The 23,029-nt window shown below is 38.8% G+C and overlaps 1 protein-coding gene across 7 annotated transcripts in view; it reads right to left on the reverse strand.

The window, feature by feature from the left end:
• Positions 1 to 1,348: 1,348 nt before the first annotated feature.
• FOXN3 (forkhead box N3) overlaps positions 1,349 to 23,029 on the reverse strand; it is a 205,468-nt gene continuing 183,787 nt past the window's right edge. For all 7 annotated transcript variants that reach the window (XM_058831310.1, XM_058831301.1, XM_058831260.1 and 4 more), the window contains 2 exons: positions 13,986 to 14,094; positions 1,349 to 3,568 (listed from right to left, as the gene is read on the reverse strand). In XM_058831310.1, coding sequence (XP_058687293.1) covers positions 3,019 to 3,568; positions 13,986 to 14,094 — 659 coding nt within the window. In that variant the 3' untranslated portion in view covers positions 1,349 to 3,018. The remainder of the gene's footprint in view (positions 3,569 to 13,985; positions 14,095 to 23,029) is intronic.

Raw genomic sequence — 23,029 nt, forward strand, 5'->3', positions numbered from 1 at the left:
CACTGACACACTGCAATCAGAGAAGTTGCTCTGGAATTAGTGTTGTGGACAGAATCTGGCCACTGGCACACAAACACGTTACTTTCCTTGGAGGACAGAGATGGCTGAGCCATGGTTTGCAATTTCTGCCACTAGATTTTTCAGTGCTGTTTTTTGGTAAATATTAAGCCACTCCTGAGCTGATGCCACTATGCATTAAAGAGCAAAGGTGGTGGCAAAGTGACACTGTAGTATCTTATATTTCAAATGACTCTCCCAAAAGTCTGTAAAAGATGAAGGCCAAGTTCTCTTGTACAGGGTTGTGTGGCTCACTGCCTACAGACTCTGGCTGTGGAGAGCATGGATCTGGGAAGAAGAGGATTATCCCAGTCTGATCAGACAAGGGAAATGTTATGGCTCATTCATCTCTGTGTTACCTGGCCAAGGGACTGGTCCTTCCTGTTTTCCCCAATGTTATCTCAAGGGCTGCAGGCAGCCAACAAAAGTCAGCATCTATGTACTCCTGACTTAACTAATGCTGGGAATCAACCCTGCATGCATCGGCCCCTGCACACTGAGAGGAACAAGGCTTTTTCTCACACTATCCATGGCTGTCTCCTTCCTTATCTCCAAAGCTGGCAGTTGTGCTGAGCTCTGGCAGCTGTCAAGCAGCTCCTGGATCCCAGGACATGCTGGCTGAGATGGGAGGAGAGGCACACTTTTGCTGTGCTGCCCTGCTCTTTACAAAATGCTTGAAGAGCACAGGACCAGGTCCAGACCAGCCTGTCCTTCAGTCCTTCCACCTCCTAACTGAGCACACACCACAGGCATCTCCAAATACAACTTTTAGCTCACTGCACTGAGTAGGAAGTCAAACCCTTCTCTAACTCACTCTTCATGAACTAGATCCATCTTGGTGAAACTGCTGCCTGAAACAGCTGTTAAGTGAGAAATCTAAATCTACACTCTAAGAAACCGACCATTTTGTTCTCTCAAGTGGTTGGTTTCTGGGATGTTCTTTTTGCCTCTAGGATATTCTAAGTGTAGAATTTTTCATGCCAAATGCAAGAATCCAGGTGAGAGAGACTGTTTTGTTTATTTCACAGCTTCTCTCTGCTGTAGTGATTTTCAGTCTCATAGTCATCCTTACCAGGAGAGTAGCACTGTACCTGAATCACACTCTCTGTAACACTGGTTTTTATCCGGACACCTCCATAAGGCTCTTAACTAACTTCAATTTTTCATGGCAAATTAGCAAAGCTATTTTCTTGTCTACTTATTCCTGAATCAAATCAGAGTTTTCCTCAATTAACCTCCCATTATTCTCTTGATTCTGTCATACACACTCACTACTAAATTTGCCCTCAGATTATTGCGTCATGTTACACATGTACAGACGAAGAAAAGACACACTTTTACTTTTTTCTTTTTTTTTTTTTCTTTTTTTAAACAGAAGTAGGGAGAGGGGGGCTGAATGTGCAGACAAGGCAGTATAATTCAACCATCCAAGCCCTACCAGAGCATGAAGATTTTATTTTTTAATATTGCAGAGTAAGTTCCCCAACAGTCAGTGTTTGTCCCTGAAGAAGGTTAAACCTTAAACACCTGCTTCAAAAAAACCCCAACAACAACAAAAAAGAACCAAAACAAAAACAAAACAAACAAAAAATAAAACCCCCAAAAAACAAACTCTAAGCCTAAGGGCTTAAAAATTAGAGGCATAGCCTTTTTCTCTATTTTCTATATTTATATGAAAATAATTCATGCTTCATGCTAAATACATTATTTACCTTACAAGAACTTTGTCATCTTTGAATAAAAAAAATTGTTTGCTTTTTGTTTTCCCCCTTCCCTAAAGAATCCATGCAATGTGGATCAAATTTCTTCTGCTGGCTATGCTGGTTGAATCTGGAAATTTGTTGTCATTTTTGCACAGATGAATCCTGACTGATGGTCACTGCACACTCATTTCTGAGGGCAGTGTAGGAGCTCTTTTGTTGAACTTCTGAATTTTACTGTTCACCAATATGCTTTCCTTCTATTTTTAAATACAGAATACTACTAATGGCAGGTTTTGTAGCTTTGTTTTCCCTGTTAGATCAAAGATGTAATCCACAGAAAAAGATTTTGATGTACATTGTATCTACTGTAATTGATTACTTTTCACTCAGGCAGTTTAGAAGACATAGTTTGTTTTTCCCTATTACTATCATTTTTTGCACGCAGTGCCAATCTTCAGGCTTATGGCTTTTTGAATATTCTTTCAATTTAATACAGAAGACAGAATTCAATGGTTAACGATGCTACTAACAGTCACCCCCCCTCCCATTTAATTATTTCACTGAAACCCATTGCATACATAGTTTAAATTTCCTTAGAGTTATCAGTCTTCATATTATGAGCCACATAGAATACGTGACACACTAGAAGTGCATTACTGCTTCCACAGTTGCCACTAGTGACTGTCTGAAGACTTGTATGGCACAACATCTCCAAGTGCCACTAAACAGCTCTTGGTTGAGAAGTACACGCCTCCTCTTTCTCACAAACCTCTTTATTCACATTCACTTCTAACCCAATTGTAAGGCCATTAAAAAAATTCTTAAGGGCCAGGCCTGAATGAATACTAAATTATGCACAGCTCTTCTACTATAAGAGGGATTTCCAAGTGCCCAATTTTACTCCCATCACATTAAAGTTGATATCACTGCGTATTCAACCATGCATTTTTGACAAGCTGGAGAAAGCAATGGCGATTTTGGCTTTCTTTTTTTGTTAACTTTTTGTCTTCAGGTAATGAAAAGCTTTTGTAAATTAGCTGAGTGTCAGTATGAGTTCTATGGCTTCAATCTCCTTTAAAAATAAAAATCTTAAGGGTCAAAAAAAAAACCAAAAACCCAAACAAAAACCCAAAGAAACAAAACAGAAATAGAAGAAAAACAAAAAAGGAAAAAATTGCTGATATTGCCACAAATCATTAGATTTCACCTGACGTGCTGAAACAAAACTTTGTAAGTTCAAACAAATCATTGATTTGTTCTAATTTTTTGTGGTTTCCTTTTGCTCTTTCTGCCCCTTTGCCGTCCGATTGGTGATGTTGTTCAAACAGGATCGAATTCCTGCTAAATGCAGGAGTGATCCTGCTGCTTCTTTCATCTCCTCATCGTCACTCTCAGGGGGCTTTTCTGTACGTCTCTTTTTAAGAGGCAGTGTGTCACTTGGTACTTTTTTCGCCTTCATTAAATGTTGCCTTTTCTTGTGCTGGGATGCATATCCACTGTCAGCTAAAGAATCCTTGGTCTCCTTCCGACTTTGCTTTTTGTCCTCCTCTTCTGTTTCACTATGGCTCTCGTGGCTCTGGAAGCTAACTTCACTTCCTTCACTGCTGTCTTGGCTACCTTTAGTTGCAAATTCATACTGGTCGTCAGCAGAGGAAGAGGAAACAGAGTCACTGGCAGGTGATGTGCTCCTGTGGTTGGAAGATTTGGCACTGCTGTAGTTGTGATCCTCCTTTGGGTCACCGCTAACAACTGGAGAGCCGCAGGACTGTTCGCTTTCCGTCCTCATCCGGCAGTTTGTTATTCCATTCCTGTAAAAACAAATCCAAGCAGTCTTAGAAGCCACAGACATGTGATCCTGCTGCAAAGCAAAATATGATAAAGCCAACTGACAGATAAATTGGAATTACAATCTGAAACTGTGACTATCAAAGTAATGTCCATGCAAGCTGGTTTCAAAGCCTAATTGCTCGTGGATTGGACTTGACATACAAAACAAGCCAAAAGATGCAAAATAGCACAAGAAGCAGGAACAAGTAGGGGATGGTTACAAATAAATGATGTGTAAACAGTATTGATTTCAATTTCAATTAATAGTTTACACTTCCTAAAATAAAAAAGAAAAACCCCCAACATTATTTTATCTACTGGGTAAATAAAGTCTGCTAAGTTGCATAAATAGCCCCTCATCTTTTTCATATAAAGTGATACTACCAAAAACATGGAGAAGAGACACTAGCTTTTTGGGGCAATTCCTTGCCCTCTCTGAAAAACACTTCCCAACTCTAATTCCAACTTGCATTCCAAGTGCAGGAGATGTTTCACCTGGAAGTAGCACAACTTCTATTTAGCACTCTTTTCAAGAGAGGGAGCAACCAGGTCCAGTCACAGTTCTGATTCTGACTGGTTAATAAATGATCTTAAAAGCAATAGGATCTTAAGCCACTAGCTGCCAAGAAAATATTAGAATGTGTTCAAAAACAAGCAGTAGAAAAAATAAATCTGGATTTGCTCTAGAAGCTGTCATTTCCTCCTTTGGTTTTATAGCACCCTGTACAGTGGGAACTACTGCAGCATAATATATTTAAAACTAACAGGAAAAAACAGAACACGATGCTTACAATACTATTAAAGAAGACACTGATTCTGTGCAATGCTTAACTCCTGCTGAAAAGGAGGAGAGCAGGATGCTCATCATTGAGTAAAGCCATAATCACTGCTACCTGCCAGTTCAGCAGCCTTGAACCTCTCTGTCAGATAAAAAAAATCCAACAAAAAAGCAAGGCTGTTTAAACCATCACATGATAAACTGATTTAAAGCCTACTCTTGCCATCTTTGTGCTACCATTGGAGTGGGAACTGACAATGGTCAAATTTTTAGGCTTCAGGCATTAGCTTGAGCCTGTGTGAAACCAAGTCACACAGGGTTCTCACTCTGGCCTGAGAAATCATAAGGAGGAATCCAAACAGTCCTTGGAGAAGGAAAACAACCTTTGCAATTGTTGTTTGGATCCTTGGGGTTTACTTGTGAGAAAGGGTCAAGGGGTGCTGCACCTAACTGTCCAGTGATGGTGATGTGTTGGTTTAATAACCAATGAGAGTTTTATCTCTCGGACCTTCTTGGAACTGTCTATAAAAGAAGATCTAGAAGAATAGAACTTGCTCTTTTTTGCAACTAAGCTAAGAGAGTCTGTGTCGTACTTTCACCATTCCTAATACAGTACGACACTTTTGCACACTTGGGGCAGTGTTGGATTAAAGCCCCTTCTTAAATGCACACACTGAACATAGATATTTCTTAAGAGGAATGGCACAATGGCAAGTCCAGAGTATTAATGTTCTTCTACTTTAAAAAATAGGAAAGTACCTTAGGTTTCAGGCAATGGACCTCATGTATTGTTTCCTTACACAAGAAATAGCAGAGTATTACCCATTTCTGAGAGGTAAGGTTGAAAGGTGGGAAAAATAAGATATGTAAAAAAATGGTATGTAATTCCACACCTCCTGTTCATCTAAATGCCCTTGTCTGCAGGAGCTCACTGAGATAAGAAACCCCCTTGCATTTATGAACCAGTGACAGGACAATGCTAGAAGGCAGCAAATTCATCAGTCATTCCTAATGTTATTTACAGTGCTTTCAAAGAAATGTATAGAATAGAAGGTACACTTATTAGCAAAGAAAGCCTCTTGCCAACCTCTTTTGCTCAACAAAATTACTTTCGCCTAGATTTCTGAGTAGAGGTATGAGTCATAAATTCCATATAGAACCCAGAAGGAATACACAAAGCTCCTTCAATTATTAATAACTAAGTGCAATGTCATTCATGATTGTGCAGCAAGCCAGCTGCATTTACTCTGTGATGGCTTGCAACTGCAGGGGTTGTCATTAGAGGATGCCAAATGCTTAGATGAAGAAATCATCCATACTAAGCTAGTTATAAGGTGAATTTATAACCAACTCCTTAAGATCAGCCATTACAAGGAAGCATGTGATGCATTTTAAGTGACAGATTCTTCATTTTTAGGGTAAATTTACATTTAAAGATGTTAAAAATTATCATAAATTAGCATAAAATTAAAGTTACTTGATTTTACTAGGCAGCTTAAAGTCAGAGCAATATGGCTCACTAAAAAATCACATGCTACTAATTTTCCATTAAAAAATAACAATCAATTCTTGTTCCAAGGAAACAAATACAGGACAGAATAGGTGGGAACTCAAATGAAACTCCTACTGACTGCAAGTGAACAAGGCTTCTAATTGATGTGATTTAAACCAATATGCCCATTTTTATGCTATTTAGATCTACTCTTGTTAGTTTGCACAGAGAGACTATCAATAAAAGGAAAGCCACAGCTCCACCGAGCAGTGCAACCACATGCCAAAGAAATATCCCTGACTTGCCCTGCTCTTCAGTCTCTAGTGTTGCCTCTACATAAAGGGGCTATAATTTGGCTTCTAAAGCTCTGCCCATGGGACTTACTCCAGATCCCAATTCCTCCAAATCCGCATAAAAATAGAATGAAATGCCTGGGGAGTACAGAGGGACATCCCAGGGCAGGGTGTACTCTGGGGTTAGTATCCCCAGTAAGTGTCTGCAAACAGAGATGCTGGTAAAGAAAAACAGACGTTCACAAAAAGGTGCAAAAAAATAATTGCTTTTAAAAAAAAAGGGGAGAAAAGGAAATACCAATACACTTCAGAAGAAAAGCTTCTATGGTAGAACTGGTCAGGAAATGTATAGTGTTTGCATCTCAGAAAAATCTTTGGGTTTCACTTACATTTTGAAAGATTTCCAACCAGTTCTGCTTGAGGAAATACAAAAGGAAGAGAAAGCAGGTCAAGGTGAGAATTAGCAAAGGATATTTGCAGAAAAGTAAAAGTTATACAGGCAGAGTGTTTTAGGATATTCACAACATCAAGTCATGTACCCTGAAAGTAAATTAATCTGATCTGTATCTTAATATGCAATAGCTCAAACATTAGATGAATTACTTATAACTGATATTAGTAGATTAGTAAGAGTTGAATGAACTAATATCTAAACAACTCATATTCCACACATGCTTCTGAGACATTCTCAAGCTCTACATTGCTTTTACACCACCATATATTCATTACAAAATGAATCTGTGATCTACTTAGTTCAATCTAGACCATCAGTGGACAGAACTCCCCTGTGTTTCAGGACAAGGATTTTGGCTAGCTCAATCTATTTTTGCTCACAGTTCTGGTTTTAACTCACTTTGTTACTGAAACAATAATAGATTAACAAGTGCTTGCTCTGATGTTGAGTATTTTTAAATTACAGAGGGGAAGAAAAGGCATTTAAGAATTCTGTGCTTACTATAGCAATAAGAGGAAGTTTACTTTCAGTAATATCTCATTTCCCCCCTTTTTTGTTCAAAACTTTATTTCAAAATTTCCACAAACAGACATATTTTCATGTTTTAAAGCAGTGGCTTGCTTTTTCAGGAAAGTCAATGGGACAGTCTCTAGAGCTTTTCATCCTACTGACATGGACTATCTTATTTGCTTGAGGGATCTGAGCCTAAAGCAATGTGCAGAGATTCTTTTTAGAATATTTCCATTTGGTTGTAGCACAATGACACAATCTTTAAGCAGTGCAGATATAAGTTTGGACTTCTGAAAGTCTGACTTCATTCCCATTGTTAAAGGATACAAATTCTGCTACCAATGTCATCAGAAGCCAGACAAGACTCACAGCAGCTGGGTCTCAAGTTAGAAGAAATAATGTCCTCTGCACACTGTTAGTGCCTCTGCCTTTCAAAGAGGTCTTCCTCAGGAGGAGACAAAAGTAAATCTGTCATTTACCAAGTACAGACATACCTTCCTTAAATTTCTCTGCTAGCTTGAATGAAATATAGGTAATCACATTCTGTTTGCAAAATGGCAAAGGTTTTGCTGAAAAATACTTACTGCATTTCACACTTGAGACAGGTATATTCCTTTGATGAACAAAGAAAACCTACTTGGAGTTTAAATATCACCTTAATCTACCTCTGATCCTTCTGGATGACAGATACTGTATACCCATAGATGACAGTTTTTGTATGTAACTGGAAACACAGTTAGAAGATACAAGGAAAACAGAGTTTGTAGATTTTGACACATTCCAGGTTTTTTAAAAACAAAATTACTTTTTTATTTCAAAGGGAAATTCAGGACAGTCAGAACTTTTGGCTACAGCTAGTTGAACTGCTTCTTAAAACCAGCAGACAGAAAGATGAGCAAGCATGTGAAAAGTAAGTGGTGCTCACTTGTTTTCGATGACATTCTGTCAGGGGTTACTGAGTTAAGTGAGTTGCTCACAATAGTGACAGAAGCTCTTACAAAGGTACTCCAGAGAAAAATTGTATGCAAAGGACCACAGTAAATACAATTCATGAACTGCCAGCAGTATCAGCAGCAGATCTAAAATTAAGACAAATGGAGCCCTGTGCATTTTGCAAAGAAAGAATAATCAAGTCAGTCAGCATTACTGTCCTTTAGTTACTAAAAGATTCCTCTGGCTCCCAAGGATAACTCATCCTGCCTGTTACAGGTGGGGAGGGGAATGCAATGCAACAGGGATGATCTGGGGTTTGTTAAGCTGATCATGCCAGTGATAAGCACTACAAAGATACAATTAAGAATTTATGAAAGGAAATACCTACAAATTCCTTTTATCGAAGCAAAAATAATAATTTACAGATAATGTAAATGAATGATAATAATTCTATTTATGCTTTGGCATCTACTCTGCACATGCTTCTTATGTTTCTTTTATTTAATCACTGCTTGAATGGCTGCTTCAAGGGACGAAAATAGAAGCAAAAACAAAGCCAGCATGAGAAATAAAGTCACAATAATAAAAGCTATGTCCAAGGAATAATCTAGTAATTGCCCTATAATTTTAAAGTGCAAATAATCCTAAATAACCATTTTCCATCTTCAGATAAGGTTAAGCACGAAACTCATTCTTGCCATGCCCCATTGATCAGGAGTTGTATAAGGAACTGTGGCATTAACAGCATAAGAACAGGTATTTTAAAATCTACCCATGATGAAGTAAGTATGGTTTGTTAGTGTTGCGTTTTGGGATGTTTTGTTATTTTTCTGCTCGTTTTTTGTTGGGTTTTTTTTTTTTTTTTATTCCTCAAAATCAAGGAAGAGCTGGAGCTGCAAGTGCAGATGCACTTGCTTTCCTTATGAAGAAGAAAAATTTTACCTTGGAAACTTGAATAGAAAAATTCTGAGGGAAATTCTTTGGGAAACCTGTTTACAGTTTACAGATAATTGGGAAATTCCTTGAGAATGTCCTTGTGTTTAATCCCAATCAGCAACTATGTCTCATGCAGCTGCTTGCTCTTCCCTGCTCCAGGTGGGATTGGGAGGAGAATTGGAAAAAGGTAACCATGAGTTAAGATACAAACATTTTGAAATAAATAATAACAAAACCAGTAACAACAATGACAATGAAGAGATGATGAAAAGAGAGGTAACAAAAAGGGGAATTAAACACATGAAAGATAAGGGATGTGCAACCCAACTGCTCCCAACTCAAGCCATCCCTCAGGAGTCATCAGCTCCTCCCTGCCAACTCTCCCAGTTTATGCTCTATGGTATAGTATGGAATGGTATGGAATATCCCCTTGGCCAGTTCAGCTCAGCTGCCCTTCTCCTGTTCCCTCTCAGCTTCTTGTGTACCTGCTCACTGGCAGAGCATGGGAAACTGGAAAGTCCTTGACTTGGGACAAGTTCTGCTCAGCAACTAAACCATCAGCACATTATCAACATTATTCTCGTGCCAAAGCCAACACACAGCTCTGTGCTGGCTACAAGAAGAAAATGAACTCCATCCCAGCCAAAACCAGGACAGAGAAACTAAACAAGAAGAATTGGGTAGAATGGGAAAAAAACATGTAATTTCCCATTAAATCTTATTTTTATTTTATTTTTAACCTGCAGTAATTTAAAACAGTAACACACAGTACTGAAAGTCATCTAATCTATTACCTAGGTATACGTAGCATATAAATAAGTTTGTTTTTTTTAAATTACCAAGGGTATTTTGTAAAATATCTTCTGCAAAATAACCTGAACCGAATTACAAGGGCTATGCTAAACAGCTGGCAAGATTCTCTGTGGGGTGACTTTCCATCAACCTCATCTCAGTGGATCTGTCCACATTAGGCAGATGAGAGGCTTAGGCTGAGTTGTTCTACTGCACAGCAGCAGGACTTGGACATAGTCACAAACCACCCACAGACTACAGTTAACTGGAGAAAATCACAAATATCATGGTGAAATTGATGTTACGTAATCTCAAATGTTAGATCAACTTCCAAGCTTGTATTCTTCCCAAGGGTTAATGTTACAGGTAATACCTGACTCCTGTGAAAGATGATTATATGTGGTAAGAGCTTCGTGCACCTTGCCAAGACACGTGAATATCATATGCACTGGCCACTTTGACAGATAATGTCCCTACCAAAGCAACACAGAAGTCCTCCCAGGAAGACATTTAAAAGATATTTTCCAGTGGATGATGACAGGAAGAGCAAGAGCTCACTTTCACAACCAGCTCCTTGGTGCATGTAAGGAACTACTGGCTTTGCCTGCTTTCATTGAATACCTCTGTCAGTCAGTATTTTCCTTCCTACATATCCAGACTATCACTGCATTTGCTTTTAGATTCTCTCAGGGAACTATACAGGGATACGGTCTGCCAAAAATATCCCCAAAATATGATAGATCTCATGCTGGAGACATGCTCCATGCTGTGCAGCTTTGAAGCGTTACTTTTCCCTGCTATTTTGGGGTGTGTCTTGGACTTGTCAGCCACAACATGGAAAATATGGATGATAAACAAGCTAAAAGTGGTGTGAATAAAGTAAATAAAAAGCTACTGTCAAAACACATCCAATTATGCTCTGTTGTGGAGATTTAACACCAGAGGATGATTTTCAGAGTAAAAATAGTGTGGGATGCCTTTCCATTTGTACATTAGTTTGGAATGAAAGGCCTATTTATGCAATTTAAGCCAAATGCACTACAAAATAATGATGATCTCCTCAACTGCAATCCTTTACTCATGGAAAGTCATGTTTGTTAAATAGTTTTCAGGAGGGTTTTTTTAACCCAAAGTGCTTAATTCAATTGTACCTTACTTTATATATAATTACATGCAATTACAAGGGAAGAGCAACACATCAATACCTTGTGCAGGAACAAGATACACCAATGCATTCAGTCACACTGTTGAAGATGAACAGCACAGTAAACTTCTCTACTGATGGGAGTTAAATCACAGATTTCAGCTTCTTCATCCAATGCTATAGTTTTGGCCTCCTTTCTGAGTAACAGATTAGTCAAAACATCCCACCTAACTACAACTGCAAATTTAACCCAAGACCAAACTTTCTGTTACTGTGCTTTGGCACTAATGGCATTTCACAACAGGACAACATACTGCAGGTTATTTCCACCAGCTTGGGGGACTGCTAAACCAGAGACCATTAAGATATTGAGGAAATGAGACACAAAACAAAATAAACAGCTCAGACAGCAAGGAAGTGCCAACAGAAGACCAGCATCTTACAGAAGAACCTATGACTCCTACATAAGGTAACTAAAGAAAAACAGTTAAGAGGTTTAATTTATTATGCAACTGTCTGCTACCAAGAAAATGCTATGATGAAAACTACCTTCATCAGGTGGCTTTAAGCCTTTTATTTACAGCACCGAAGGAACACGTCTCAAAAAAACAGACACTTGATTTAAAAAGTCTTAGAAAGAAGCTGTCTGGCTTCTCAATATATAGGCAGAGGCATACAATTTCAGCAAAAGACGTAACAGGAGACTGTACCACCTCCTATGGCTGCCCAGACCTCCCTCCTGGTAAAAACTAGTGGGGAAAATCAGCCTTCCTGCACCTAAACAGGTCTGAAAACATCCCCTGCCAGCCTGACTGGACCATCGTCCCCTGTGCAGGAAGGACAGCTCAATCTGAGCAGTCCACCTACTCTTAAATTGCAAAAGAAGGCTGCATGGATGCTGTGGTAAATTTCCTGTGCTGCACATTATGAGCAGAAGTTATTCTCATGAGACGCCATGAAAGCTCAACACGACAGGTCCTATTTAGTCTTGTGTATCTGAGGAGAGGGGATGGCACTGAGAAACAGTGTCATTTTAACAGGAACTGATAACAGAGGTATCCAGTTTTGAGAGGACCAGATGATGTTCTAAGAGGCATTCTGAATCCAGATTGATCTTCTTCCTAAAGAATGTCTGAATCATATTATCCCTGAGGGGAACAAGACAAAGCTGCCTGCTGAACTCGCTCTGTTGAAGAGAGTCCCCTAACTTCTCAAAAGCTTTCAAAGCCTCTCGTCTGTGTCTCCCTCTGCCTTTCAAGAATTAAAAGAGGGGATATTGAAGGAGATTTTAAATATGAGCAGACATTATGCACACCAGGAATATATTCATAGCAAGCTATTTCTAATACTGCCTAAGGCTGGAGAAGAGAACAAAAAGAATTGGAAATGTCTGCATTAACTAATTATAAATGCTTTTCGGTGAGACAGAGCAAAAAGAACGTAAGCAAGGGAGGGGTAAAATCCCTAATTTCACATCTCTACATTAACAGGTAGCTGGTAAAATCCCATTCTCTACCTGCTGGGAAAAAAACATGAGAAACAGTCCTTTGAAAATGTATACAATTTAACTATATACAGCTTTACAGAACAGCAATTTGAGGATGCCTACACAGAAATAAGTTTTTGAGTGGCCTGGAAGTAAAACAGTTCTATCTCTTCTATGAGTCAATTCTGATTATGAAACAGTCTAAGCAGGAAATACAGATAAACTCTACAGAGAATACTGAGACCACTATGTCCTCCATTTAGTTTGAAAAACTATAAAAATTATATATAATTAATGATCCAGTAGTCCCATGGCTCTACAATCCCCACTGGAGTAGAATACAAGTCCTGGCTAAAGCCCGTGGCAAAGATGATGAAGAGAGCTGACCCCTGCTGCTAGCAAGGCCAAGCTGTGGTAGAGATGGAGAGGAACTCTGCAGAATTCTGGAGGATGACCCTTGGGGCTGCATCCTTTCAGTGTAGCAAATAGGAAAAACAGCTGAAGAACTTGCTCATCAAAAAATATGGATTTTATTCCAATTAGTGTCTTCCCCTCTATGCATTTTAAGCATCAAGAGTACATGAATGTCATAGGCTCTCTCTGTCATTCTCTACATTATGGAAATACTGCACCCAAAGGGCTAGACACCGATTCTGAAAAGGGATAAAAAACAAAAAAAACCCACATGTAAATAGTAATGGAATAAGACCTACCAAGACATTTTATCTCACTGCCTTGCAGCCCTTTCCTGAGAAAAGAGTGTAATTGGAATAGTGCAGTAAAGTGAGGTCAGCACTAATTACGAAAACCCATCCAGAATACCCAACTGCCTGAGCTGAAATAGCTTTTGCAGATACTGAGAGTTCTGAAAGAGGAGGGCACTGGCAGTACACTTGACCAAATTAATCTCTGTTGTGATTGACTGAAAATGGAGCTACACCCAAGGCAAATTGTTCTTCCACCAATAAACCAGCACTGCTTTAAGCGAAACAAACCACTGAACCACAGTTCCTGCTGCCTTCACTAGATGTCTCTTACTGCCCTGCTTCCTGATAGTTGAGTATCTTAACAACATTTTACCCTTGAATGTTTCAGCATAACCTTGAAATAAAACTGTAGTGAAAGAAACTGCCTCACAAAGATCTAAGTTAGTAACAAAATGACAGCTATGTGTTGAAATAGCTTTCAGGATTTGCTTTAATATTATTGATACTCTTCTCTCTGGTATTTAATCCAGGAAAACATCTTTAAGGAAAGGGAGAGAGGAGAGAAGCAGAAAAATGCGTCTGCACTTGGAAGAACAGGCCACTATAGGAGGTTCTCACCACAAATTGCCTGCAATTTGCTAGTGAAAATAAAACCGCTTTTCACAAACCAGCGCACAACAGACAGATATACCACAACTGTCTTGCAAAGGATGAGACCCAAAGAATTTTAGGTGGCAGAGTTTTATTGAATTTAGAACCTCAGAAGCATTGGTAAGCAGCAAAACACCCATTTACCAGAGCTTACATATACTTTTACATTTTCTGCAAAATACTGATTTGTTTCATAGAGATCCCACAATGATCCACTCTTACCTTACTGCTACAGCCATGCTCTCTATAGGGTTGATTGGCAATGGCCTGGCTCCAGGAAATATTCCTCTACTCAGCACTCGAGCTCCATTTTGTATCACTCCCGAAGGAACTAAAAACAAAACAAAACATGGAACGTTTTTTACTTCTAAAGGAAAAGTTAGAAAAATACAGGAGCAAAATGTGGAACTTAAGCTTTCCAATGTACTGAAAAACCATTAGAGAGGCTTGTGCAGTACTCTGCTTACCTTGGACATCTTAGCCTCGAGTCTTCTGAGTGCCATTCTATTTCCAATGCTATTTTAATGGCAAACAATGATAACATGGCTTGCCAAAGCCACTGCCTGACCTAGTTGCTGCAGACCATTCCTTGTACAAATGAATACTTTTGTTTTGTAATTACTGTTCTGCTGTGAATGCATGTGCTTAGAGTCAAAACCAGCTATGAGCACAAACGTAATTATTTTGTCTACAAAAAGAAACAATGACCCCTTACAGATAAACAGAACACAAGTACTTCACTGCAAGATCACAGTTGACAGCTTTTTATCATCCCAGTTTATTTACTGAGCAGCAATATCTTGGCCCCCCATCTCTGCAGAACAAAATATTAACCAAAAATATCTATTTACCAGGAGGAAAAAGAAGATGCTAAAAAAGCATTATCTCCATGGCACTAATTAGGCCCTGTCTCTGGCAATCGATGACCCTGCCACACAGCCTGGCAGCAGTCCCGTGCCTCCCGCACATGGCCGGGTCACAGCCCAGCCTTCCTCACCCAACACGTGCTGATGCCACTGACACCAAACCCGCAGGTTCTGACCACTGCAGACAAGACATTTCACTGGGCCATTCAACTTGGCTCTACATCAAAAACTGCAGCTCTGGCCAACAAGATTTTAAGCTACAGCTGAGTACTTGTTTTCTACCCAGGCATGTTTCTGCACACTGCTCAGCCCAGGGCAGACAGCTAAACAAGCAGCAGAGAAGCACTATGCAGGCACCACCAAAGCAAGAGTGTCCTCAGCAAGTTTCAAGATTTTCCTCCTCCATTGTGAGATGCAGGATTACCAGGGACCTACTTGCATGTAATGGCATTTGTTTGCACTGCTATTATGTCCCTTCAGGCTGGAACAGTAACCTTGCTACAGCCTCCACCCGAACTCGCACCTTTAACATCCACAGCCAGCCAGTTCACACACGTTCTATTTACTGTAAGTCATCATTCATACCACAGCTTCCCCCTATGAGGAATGTCCAAAAAGAGAATGATGATCATTACTCTTTTTATATTATTTTTAAACATACAGATATTATATAAACACATGCAAGACAAATGTAAACCGTATCACTTTATATACACCCATAGAATTTATTTTTAAACAAATTACACAGAGACTAGAAAAATTATTTACAATCAACACACACACTTTACATGCTCAACTTCAAATACTCGCACCCCAAAATACTAGAGTATCCTGTGGCAAGGAGTCTAGGCTCAGAAGTATATTAGTTCTAAGTTGCTGAAGCACACTTCAACTTTCTCTAAACATCAAGCCAGATCGACAACTCCCCTCCTGCTGTCCTGGTGCTCACCTTATTTCACTCCAGACCACACAAATTAGTTCTGGGAAAATAATCTTCTTTCTCCTGCTTGTGAGAGCACATCATTCCCCTCATCAAATCCTGTCACTGTGTTACACCCAGTCTTGCTTTTGAGCACCTCTGAAGAGCAGGTCAGTTATATTTAGGTGCTTAAGTACAGCCTCAAATGGCTAAAATTACAGAACCTAGTTTATAACAACTTGGGTCAGCTTTCAGTGGCCAGAATAATTTTAAAATTGCATTTTGCTATTTATACCTCACTACTCTGTACACTTTTTCCTTCATCGCTAGTTTACAAGGAATCGATCAAAGCTCTTTCACTCAGGGGACACTGGAAGGCTTTTGCTGCTCCGATGTTCTGGTTTGTAGATATTGTAGAGGAACATTATCATGTTAAAACTCAAAAAGCTGAATTGCTTATTATGTTTGTTTCAACAGCATGACCTTGAGATGGTCAAAACACCAGTGTAATGAAAGAAAAGCAATCTGCTCAAGGATATGGCTAATCTAAAATGCAAAGGTATCAGGTAAATTAAAAGCAACAGATAAACATGCTGAATACCGAAAGATCAATAAAAAGACATAATTTCCAGTGGCCATGGTTATTCCAACAAACTTTCAAGAGGGACAGATTTTATACTGCACTACATGGTATCATTTCTCTAAGCTTGAAAAGTCCAATCAAAAGAAAGGAACCAGGAGTTTTGACTGAGAAAGACCTGGGAATTTTCACTATGATACAAACCATAGTTTTATACTGAAATATAACATTTATGCATATGCACAGAACCTCAGTTAGTTATGGATACTGTCTAAATATACACTGTTTAACTTCAAAGCAAACATACTGAAAGTGCTACTGCAAAAAGAGAGCAACAGGCTCCTTGATGCGCAAATCCTTCTTTCCACAGTTACCTAATTATCCTGGTCTGCTGGCACAGTTAACTGATGCTTATTTTATCCTTTTTCTTCTATTTTCTCACTTACTGACGACCTCAATTGCTTCTTTAGAACATCCTGTTTGCTTCCTCACCAATTCTCAAAAATTAGCTTCCTGTCTTTCCTTCTTTATCTCTTTGGAGTTTCCTTTTTTCCCTGCACTCCTATGTACGTATCCATACCCGTATCTGTATCAAATACACTGCCAAGTGTCACAACTTAGGATTTCTATACATTGACACCCTCACTGGAGCCCATCCTTCATTCTCCTTGACCCTTTGTAGGTTTGTAAGTCATGCAGTGCTATCCAGGAAATATTCTTCTTCAAAGCTTCACATTGAAAACATTCCCATGTCAACACACGTGCACACACACACACACATACACACACACACACTCTCCACATATTCCCTTCAAGAAGTAACAAATGTTTGTAAAGAAAGAAAACATGGAAGTTTGCTGTCTTGTGAAAATACCCCTAAGAGACAACTTGGTCTCTTGTCCTGCCTGTGAAATTCACTTCAATCATGGCCAGTCTGTGCCTCATGCCACCACTCACCAAAAAGCTTCAACAAGACTATTCAGGCCAGAGGAGGCCTTAAGCATGATTCTGTGATTCTAACTTTTCTCTAAAGTACATCACAGCTCTGTATAATGAAATCATCACTCAGAATTCAGTAACTATTTCAGCTTGCAACTCCAGTGTTATTTCTACTGATTTTTGGTTTTGTTTCCTCGGACTCTGAATTATGATTCAGCAACACCACTACATCACTCAGACAGACAAACAGAAAGGTTGTATGCAAGGAATCACTGAAGAAGCACATGGACTGTGTAGTGTATCCTTTCAGGTAATACATGGAACCATAAAGAAAAAAAACCCCAATATCCCAACTTGCTGGTAAATCAGCTTCCACAGCACACTAAACCTAAAACAAAAAGGAGGATTAAAATAATTCAGTAGTAAAAAAGTATTAATTTCTAGTTATCCACATTACCAATGTGCCATGGTACATGATTGATCTTTCTGGCTCATTTATCTCTACTTACAGCATTTAAAACATCAAAACTGATCCTTGAAAAAATTAACATTAATTACTTAATTTTAAAAAGATTAGGTATATAAACTGCTATTACACTGTCCCTGGCACCCACAGAGTCTTCCAGCCTTTGTGCAGGCTGTACAGCAGCTACTTATATTCAAGAAATTATTTCTGTCTTGGTGCTTTTGAAGGCTTGTGGATTAGTTACTGGAAATTATGTGGTGCTTTTATTCCAAAGATACATTTACGCCTTGCAAGCTTTAATTACGTTTCAAACCCATATTTTGAGGTGAGATATTTATATTTTAGATTGAAGATTCAAGGTGTGGAGGTAAGATAATTTACTCCAAGCTGTATCATCAATCAGTGCCAATCTGGACTAACACCTGACAGTCCTGACCCCTCTCTTCTAATGCTTCTTTAACCAACAGTACAGGCAGGTTACAGGTTCCCAATTCCTAGGCAGAAGTGTGAAATGTAATTTACACCTTTTCTGTGTGAGTGGCGAAAGCCGTTTATGTCTGAGAAACACAGCTCAGGAAAACAATGCAAGAAGACCTGTGCATCTCTTTGATGAAGGTTCCCTTTCTCACATAATGTTCCCAGTGAAACACAAAGAGTCTGAAACACAGAATTACTATTCACCTTTCAACTTTCATCACTGCTGTGTTTCCGAGGGTCTACTCTGCTCCCAGGTTGGAGTACAGTTAAACTGTGTACTGAGAATCTGCCCCTAACCTGCTGCATGAATGGAGAAATTATTTTTGGATCTTACGCTGCTCTGGTGGAATTTCTCAACCTGAGTAGACTCAGCCAGCTGAGTCTCCACTGGCTAACCCTGGAGCAAACCAATGCACCCAATGTTAAAAAATCAAGACTACACCTCTTAAATTCTCCAAGGGAAAAAAAAAAAGATCTTCCTTTTGTAGTGAACTTTCATGCTTATAGTTTAACAGACAAAAAAGTGAATGACAAGTAGGAGAACATACCATAATCTGAATCCATCAAGGCACTATATTCATACACTGTTAAAAGGATCCAACAGAAACCCTTCAAAAATCCAGTGTTGTTTTGTAGCCTGTACTCAGGCTCTGTAGGTGCAAAGTAAGTCAAAGGCTACATGCTTACTTCACAGCCAGTGCAGGATTATTTCAATCCAGAGCATACTCTTGTGTGCACATTAGCTGAGTAGACTATTCCGACTATGGACTTCTTTCATCACATCTCTTAACAGACTGCATCCCTGATCTCTTACTTGCAGGTGAAGCAAGTCCCGTTCTGGCTGAGATAACCACCTCATCCAAGATCTTCACAACAGTGCCAGAAAAACCATGTCAAACTGGGTCCTTCCCTGACGACTTGATTGTCAAACAAACAGTGTAGCAATTTGGTAAAACTGAAATGCAAAAGAAGGAGGAAGTAATGGATAGTTGCCAGACACACTGACTCCCCAACAGCTCACTAAAAAAGGAAAGAAACTAACTTCTTAGTTAAACCTTGGCACATGAAAGCTAAATGAAGTTTAAGCAAGGAGTGAGATTTGTCAAGACAATGAATTGGGTAAGAAACATGTTCATTGTGTGATCTGTGAAACAAACATACACTTTGTTAAACTGTCTAGCTCAAGGTAGCCAACACTTAGTGAGGAAGAATGAATAGTATTTACTGAGACATGAATTTTAAAGAACTGGAATGTGTGTGTGTATCCTGTAGGGATAGACTGGTTCTTTGCTTCTTCTGTCATCATATGGCACATAACGATCTAAGGGCTCTCTTCCTTAACCCAGCTTTTGTAGCACTGAAGAAATCATTATAGACGAGAGGTACAGAGTTTCGGCTAATATCTGTCAGCTTCAGCTCTCTCCTGCCAAGCTTTCTTTCAGTACAGTGTTTAGCAGAATTCTTTATATCAGGACGCAAGAACTGAAAGTAGGAAATTGCTGATGTATAGTGGATGGGACATCAGAAGTAGCCAAAAGCAAATGTTTTTTGCCTAATGTGTAACTTTATTCAGCTATCTTATCCCAGGCACAAATTTGATGACATCTGCCCAACTTGTATTTTACTACTCAAGAACAATTTTATAGCTCTTAAATTCCATACTCTGTAGTCCTTACAAAGTACAAATCTAGGATGCATCCAACCAGCCATTTATTCTAAATAAAAATTGAGGTGGGAGAGAAAAATGTATCCTGATAATCCTATCACACTCATACTTTTTCTAAAAGTATTATAAGGAGTACAGAGAAAGAAGTAGGAAGTGTTTAATAAAAGTAAGCCTTCTTTCCAAATTTATTTTGTCCCTTTAATGGCTTAATATCAAACACCAAAGTAAAACAAACCAAAACAAAATCCCAACCAAAACCCAGCAATAGAAAGTTATAAACTTAGCAATAGAACATTATGAAACCAGCAATAAAACATTATGAAAACGTCTTTTCCTAGTTTTTTGCTCTGATACAAAATTGTCAGCAAAAATAGCTCCATGAAACATTTTACTCTCAATGATTTATCTTTTTCTGATACTCAAAGTTATGCTGGAAGCTGTCTCAGTTACAGTAAGTGACTTGTCCATAGGCAGTACAAATAAAACATCACAGCTATCAAGTTTCATGTACAATAAAAATGTCGCAAGAAAACAGCATGTTCTATCTTATCCTATTTGAAGAATTTCTGACTGTCATTAAGGCAATTTTTTTTTTGGTCTTGATTCCTGTATATGTATCTTGCTCATATACAATGCAATTGCATTAGGTTAAAAAGCCATTTTCACTGGGGTACATGTTAGAAGTATAGAGGTAGATGTCTATAGGGAATTCCTTCTCTTCCCACCAAACTTAAAATATATGTATCTAGTCTGGGTTTTATATGTTTTGAGTCGAAAATTACTAAAGACTTCCAAATCAGAGAGACACTGATTTCAGTCCTGGAAAACCTATTTTTTTAAAGAAGCACCCAGTGAAACTCCATGCTTCTATCTTCCTAAACATCTCCATCACAGCGCTTCAGTCTCCTATAAGGAACCACCCACAAAAATGGTGTTGCTAAGTTTTCTGAAGGGCATCCCTTTACAGCTAACCCAACCAAGTAGTGATGAGCAGTACTGAAACCAGAAGATGGATGTCACAGCTGGGAAGACTCCCAGCTTCCTGATCTCTACACAAACCCTTTCTGTGAGCACAGTTTAATAGTTGTTTGCAGTATGAAACTTCAGGTTGAGCAATGTACTTGCATTTGTGTGCAATTCACAAATTACATACCAATGGCCAAAAGACTATGCATGAATTTGAAGCTATGTGTAATAGCACTGAGAAGTTTCTTGAATTAAATCAGTATTTCCAGGATAATCCCTCTGACCACAGCACTGTTCACTAGCAGTAGCAGCCATACACTAACACCATCTCTTCTTTACTTGTTCCTCCAGAAAAGCAAGTGGCTCAAAGTTCAGAATGACCTCACCAATTAAGAAGGTGCTGCTACTTACATGCTTCCAGTGACTTGAATCTCAGGAATTCAAACACACTGCAAAATCACCAAAATCTGTCTCCATTTTAATCATGGCAAAACATCATGGTTTGGCAAGACTCAGTTACATGCCCAGTATGCCACACTCTGGAGTAGGGAATATTATGCTGGAATAACAGCTAGTAATATTGACTTTCAAGACATTGGTAAGAATTGAAGTGCTGAAAATATCGTGCACAAAAAAGCAACTGCACAAAACTAACTCATGGACTTCACTGATTTAGTACCCATGAGTTCTAAACTGAGCTCTACCATTTGTTCACCATCTGGTTTTCTTGTGTCCTCTCTCCAAATTAGATTCTCATGAGGGAAACAGGCCCATAAATTTGACGCAACTTGCTCAAGATGGCCCAGACAGTACTCAGTGCCTTGCAGGTCAAGATACAGTTTTCAATGCAAGTCAAATATTTTTGCATTAATATTCATGAACTGACTACTACTAAAAATCCCAAGTATTTGTAACTTGTGACAGCTGCTTCTAAAGGAAACAGGTGTTTCAATTGCTGCTTCTTTTCAAACACAAACCTACAAAACGTGATGAAACACAAGGACTTCAATAAAGTGAAGCAAAAGTATTAAATCTATGTTCCTACATGCCCTCTCTTAGCATATCACAGTATCTTTCATGCTTTAACTCCTGGTGCCAGCTGGATTGCAGGTTTCAGTAGAAACCTGTACACAGCTGGCTACTTTGAACTTCTGCTTTTAGTTACAATCAGTAAGTATTTGGCCTGTGAATATACTGCAAGGTGTTAATAATCGAGAAACTGATTTCTGACATTAACATTAACTATAATTGCATATTCCTAACCTTTAGCAGCAATGTGAACAATCAGTTTTATGAGTCTAGGTGGAGTAAAACCTACACAAACACAAAATAATCCTAATAACAGTATTTTACTCTTTTGACTATGCCTTTTTGTTTTTCTGAATGAAAACTAAAGGATGGTGGAATTGGGGTAAATGGTAAGCAACGTTTGTCAGACACTATTTCAAGATTTCATATAAAAGCAACAGCTGATTTTAGAATTCATTTGTGATTGTTACCAGTGTTTCACACATGGGTGTGGAATTTTCAATGGTAATTTGAAACCATAGAGCTAATTAATCAATCTGTTACAAAGCAGGAATAATTTACTCTGGATTTTCTAATACCACTGAGATGGGATTCCCTTCCATACAGACCATATTAATAGTATAAATTTCAATAACACTTGGAATAATTGCTGGAGCTAAATTCAATCTAAAGATGCTTTTAGTACCCACACTGCCTACATGAACATGGGTTTTTACACCACTCGAAAAGCAGCTTTTAATCCAAAATGTCTTCAAAAGCCAACGCATGTAACCATCCATAGAAAATTAATCCATATTCTGTCACAATCTGCATTGGAGGTATCCACTTCTCACTACAATGGTTAAATGTCTGTAGGACAGGCAAAGGTCTTAATGGACCACAGTTTTAATCTTTGAGTTGTAAAGTTGTTATAAGGTGAAATGACCTCAGGTTCTGCTTCCAGCTGACTCTTTGTTGTGTCACTAAGTAGCACGTTCGGAGTCAGACTCTCAGACCAAATGAGGGCTTCATACAGGTATTAAAACCTGTGGCCAAACTATAAACTATGTCCTCCACTCTCCAAATCTTGTCTTCAGAAGACAGGGCATTTTGCAGCCCTTATACATACTTGACACCACAACCTGATACCAGGAACAGAATTCTCAGTCTTCAAGAGATCATACAGTATCAGCACACTTACTGCCCTGGTAGTTCCCAGCTTGATTTACAGACCACAGCAGCCACTGACAGAATAGAGAATGAATTGTGAACTTCCACATGATGCTCAACATTGCAGTGAAACTTTTGTAGCCAACCTGCCTTTTATTTGAAAACTATTTTTAAGTGTGATTGTTTTTCATGCGATTATTTCTTACGGT

The sequence above is a fragment of the Poecile atricapillus genome, chromosome 1 (genome assembly GCF_030490865.1).
Source record: "Poecile atricapillus isolate bPoeAtr1 chromosome 1, bPoeAtr1.hap1, whole genome shotgun sequence".
Taxonomy (NCBI): domain Eukaryota; kingdom Metazoa; phylum Chordata; class Aves; order Passeriformes; family Paridae; genus Poecile; species Poecile atricapillus.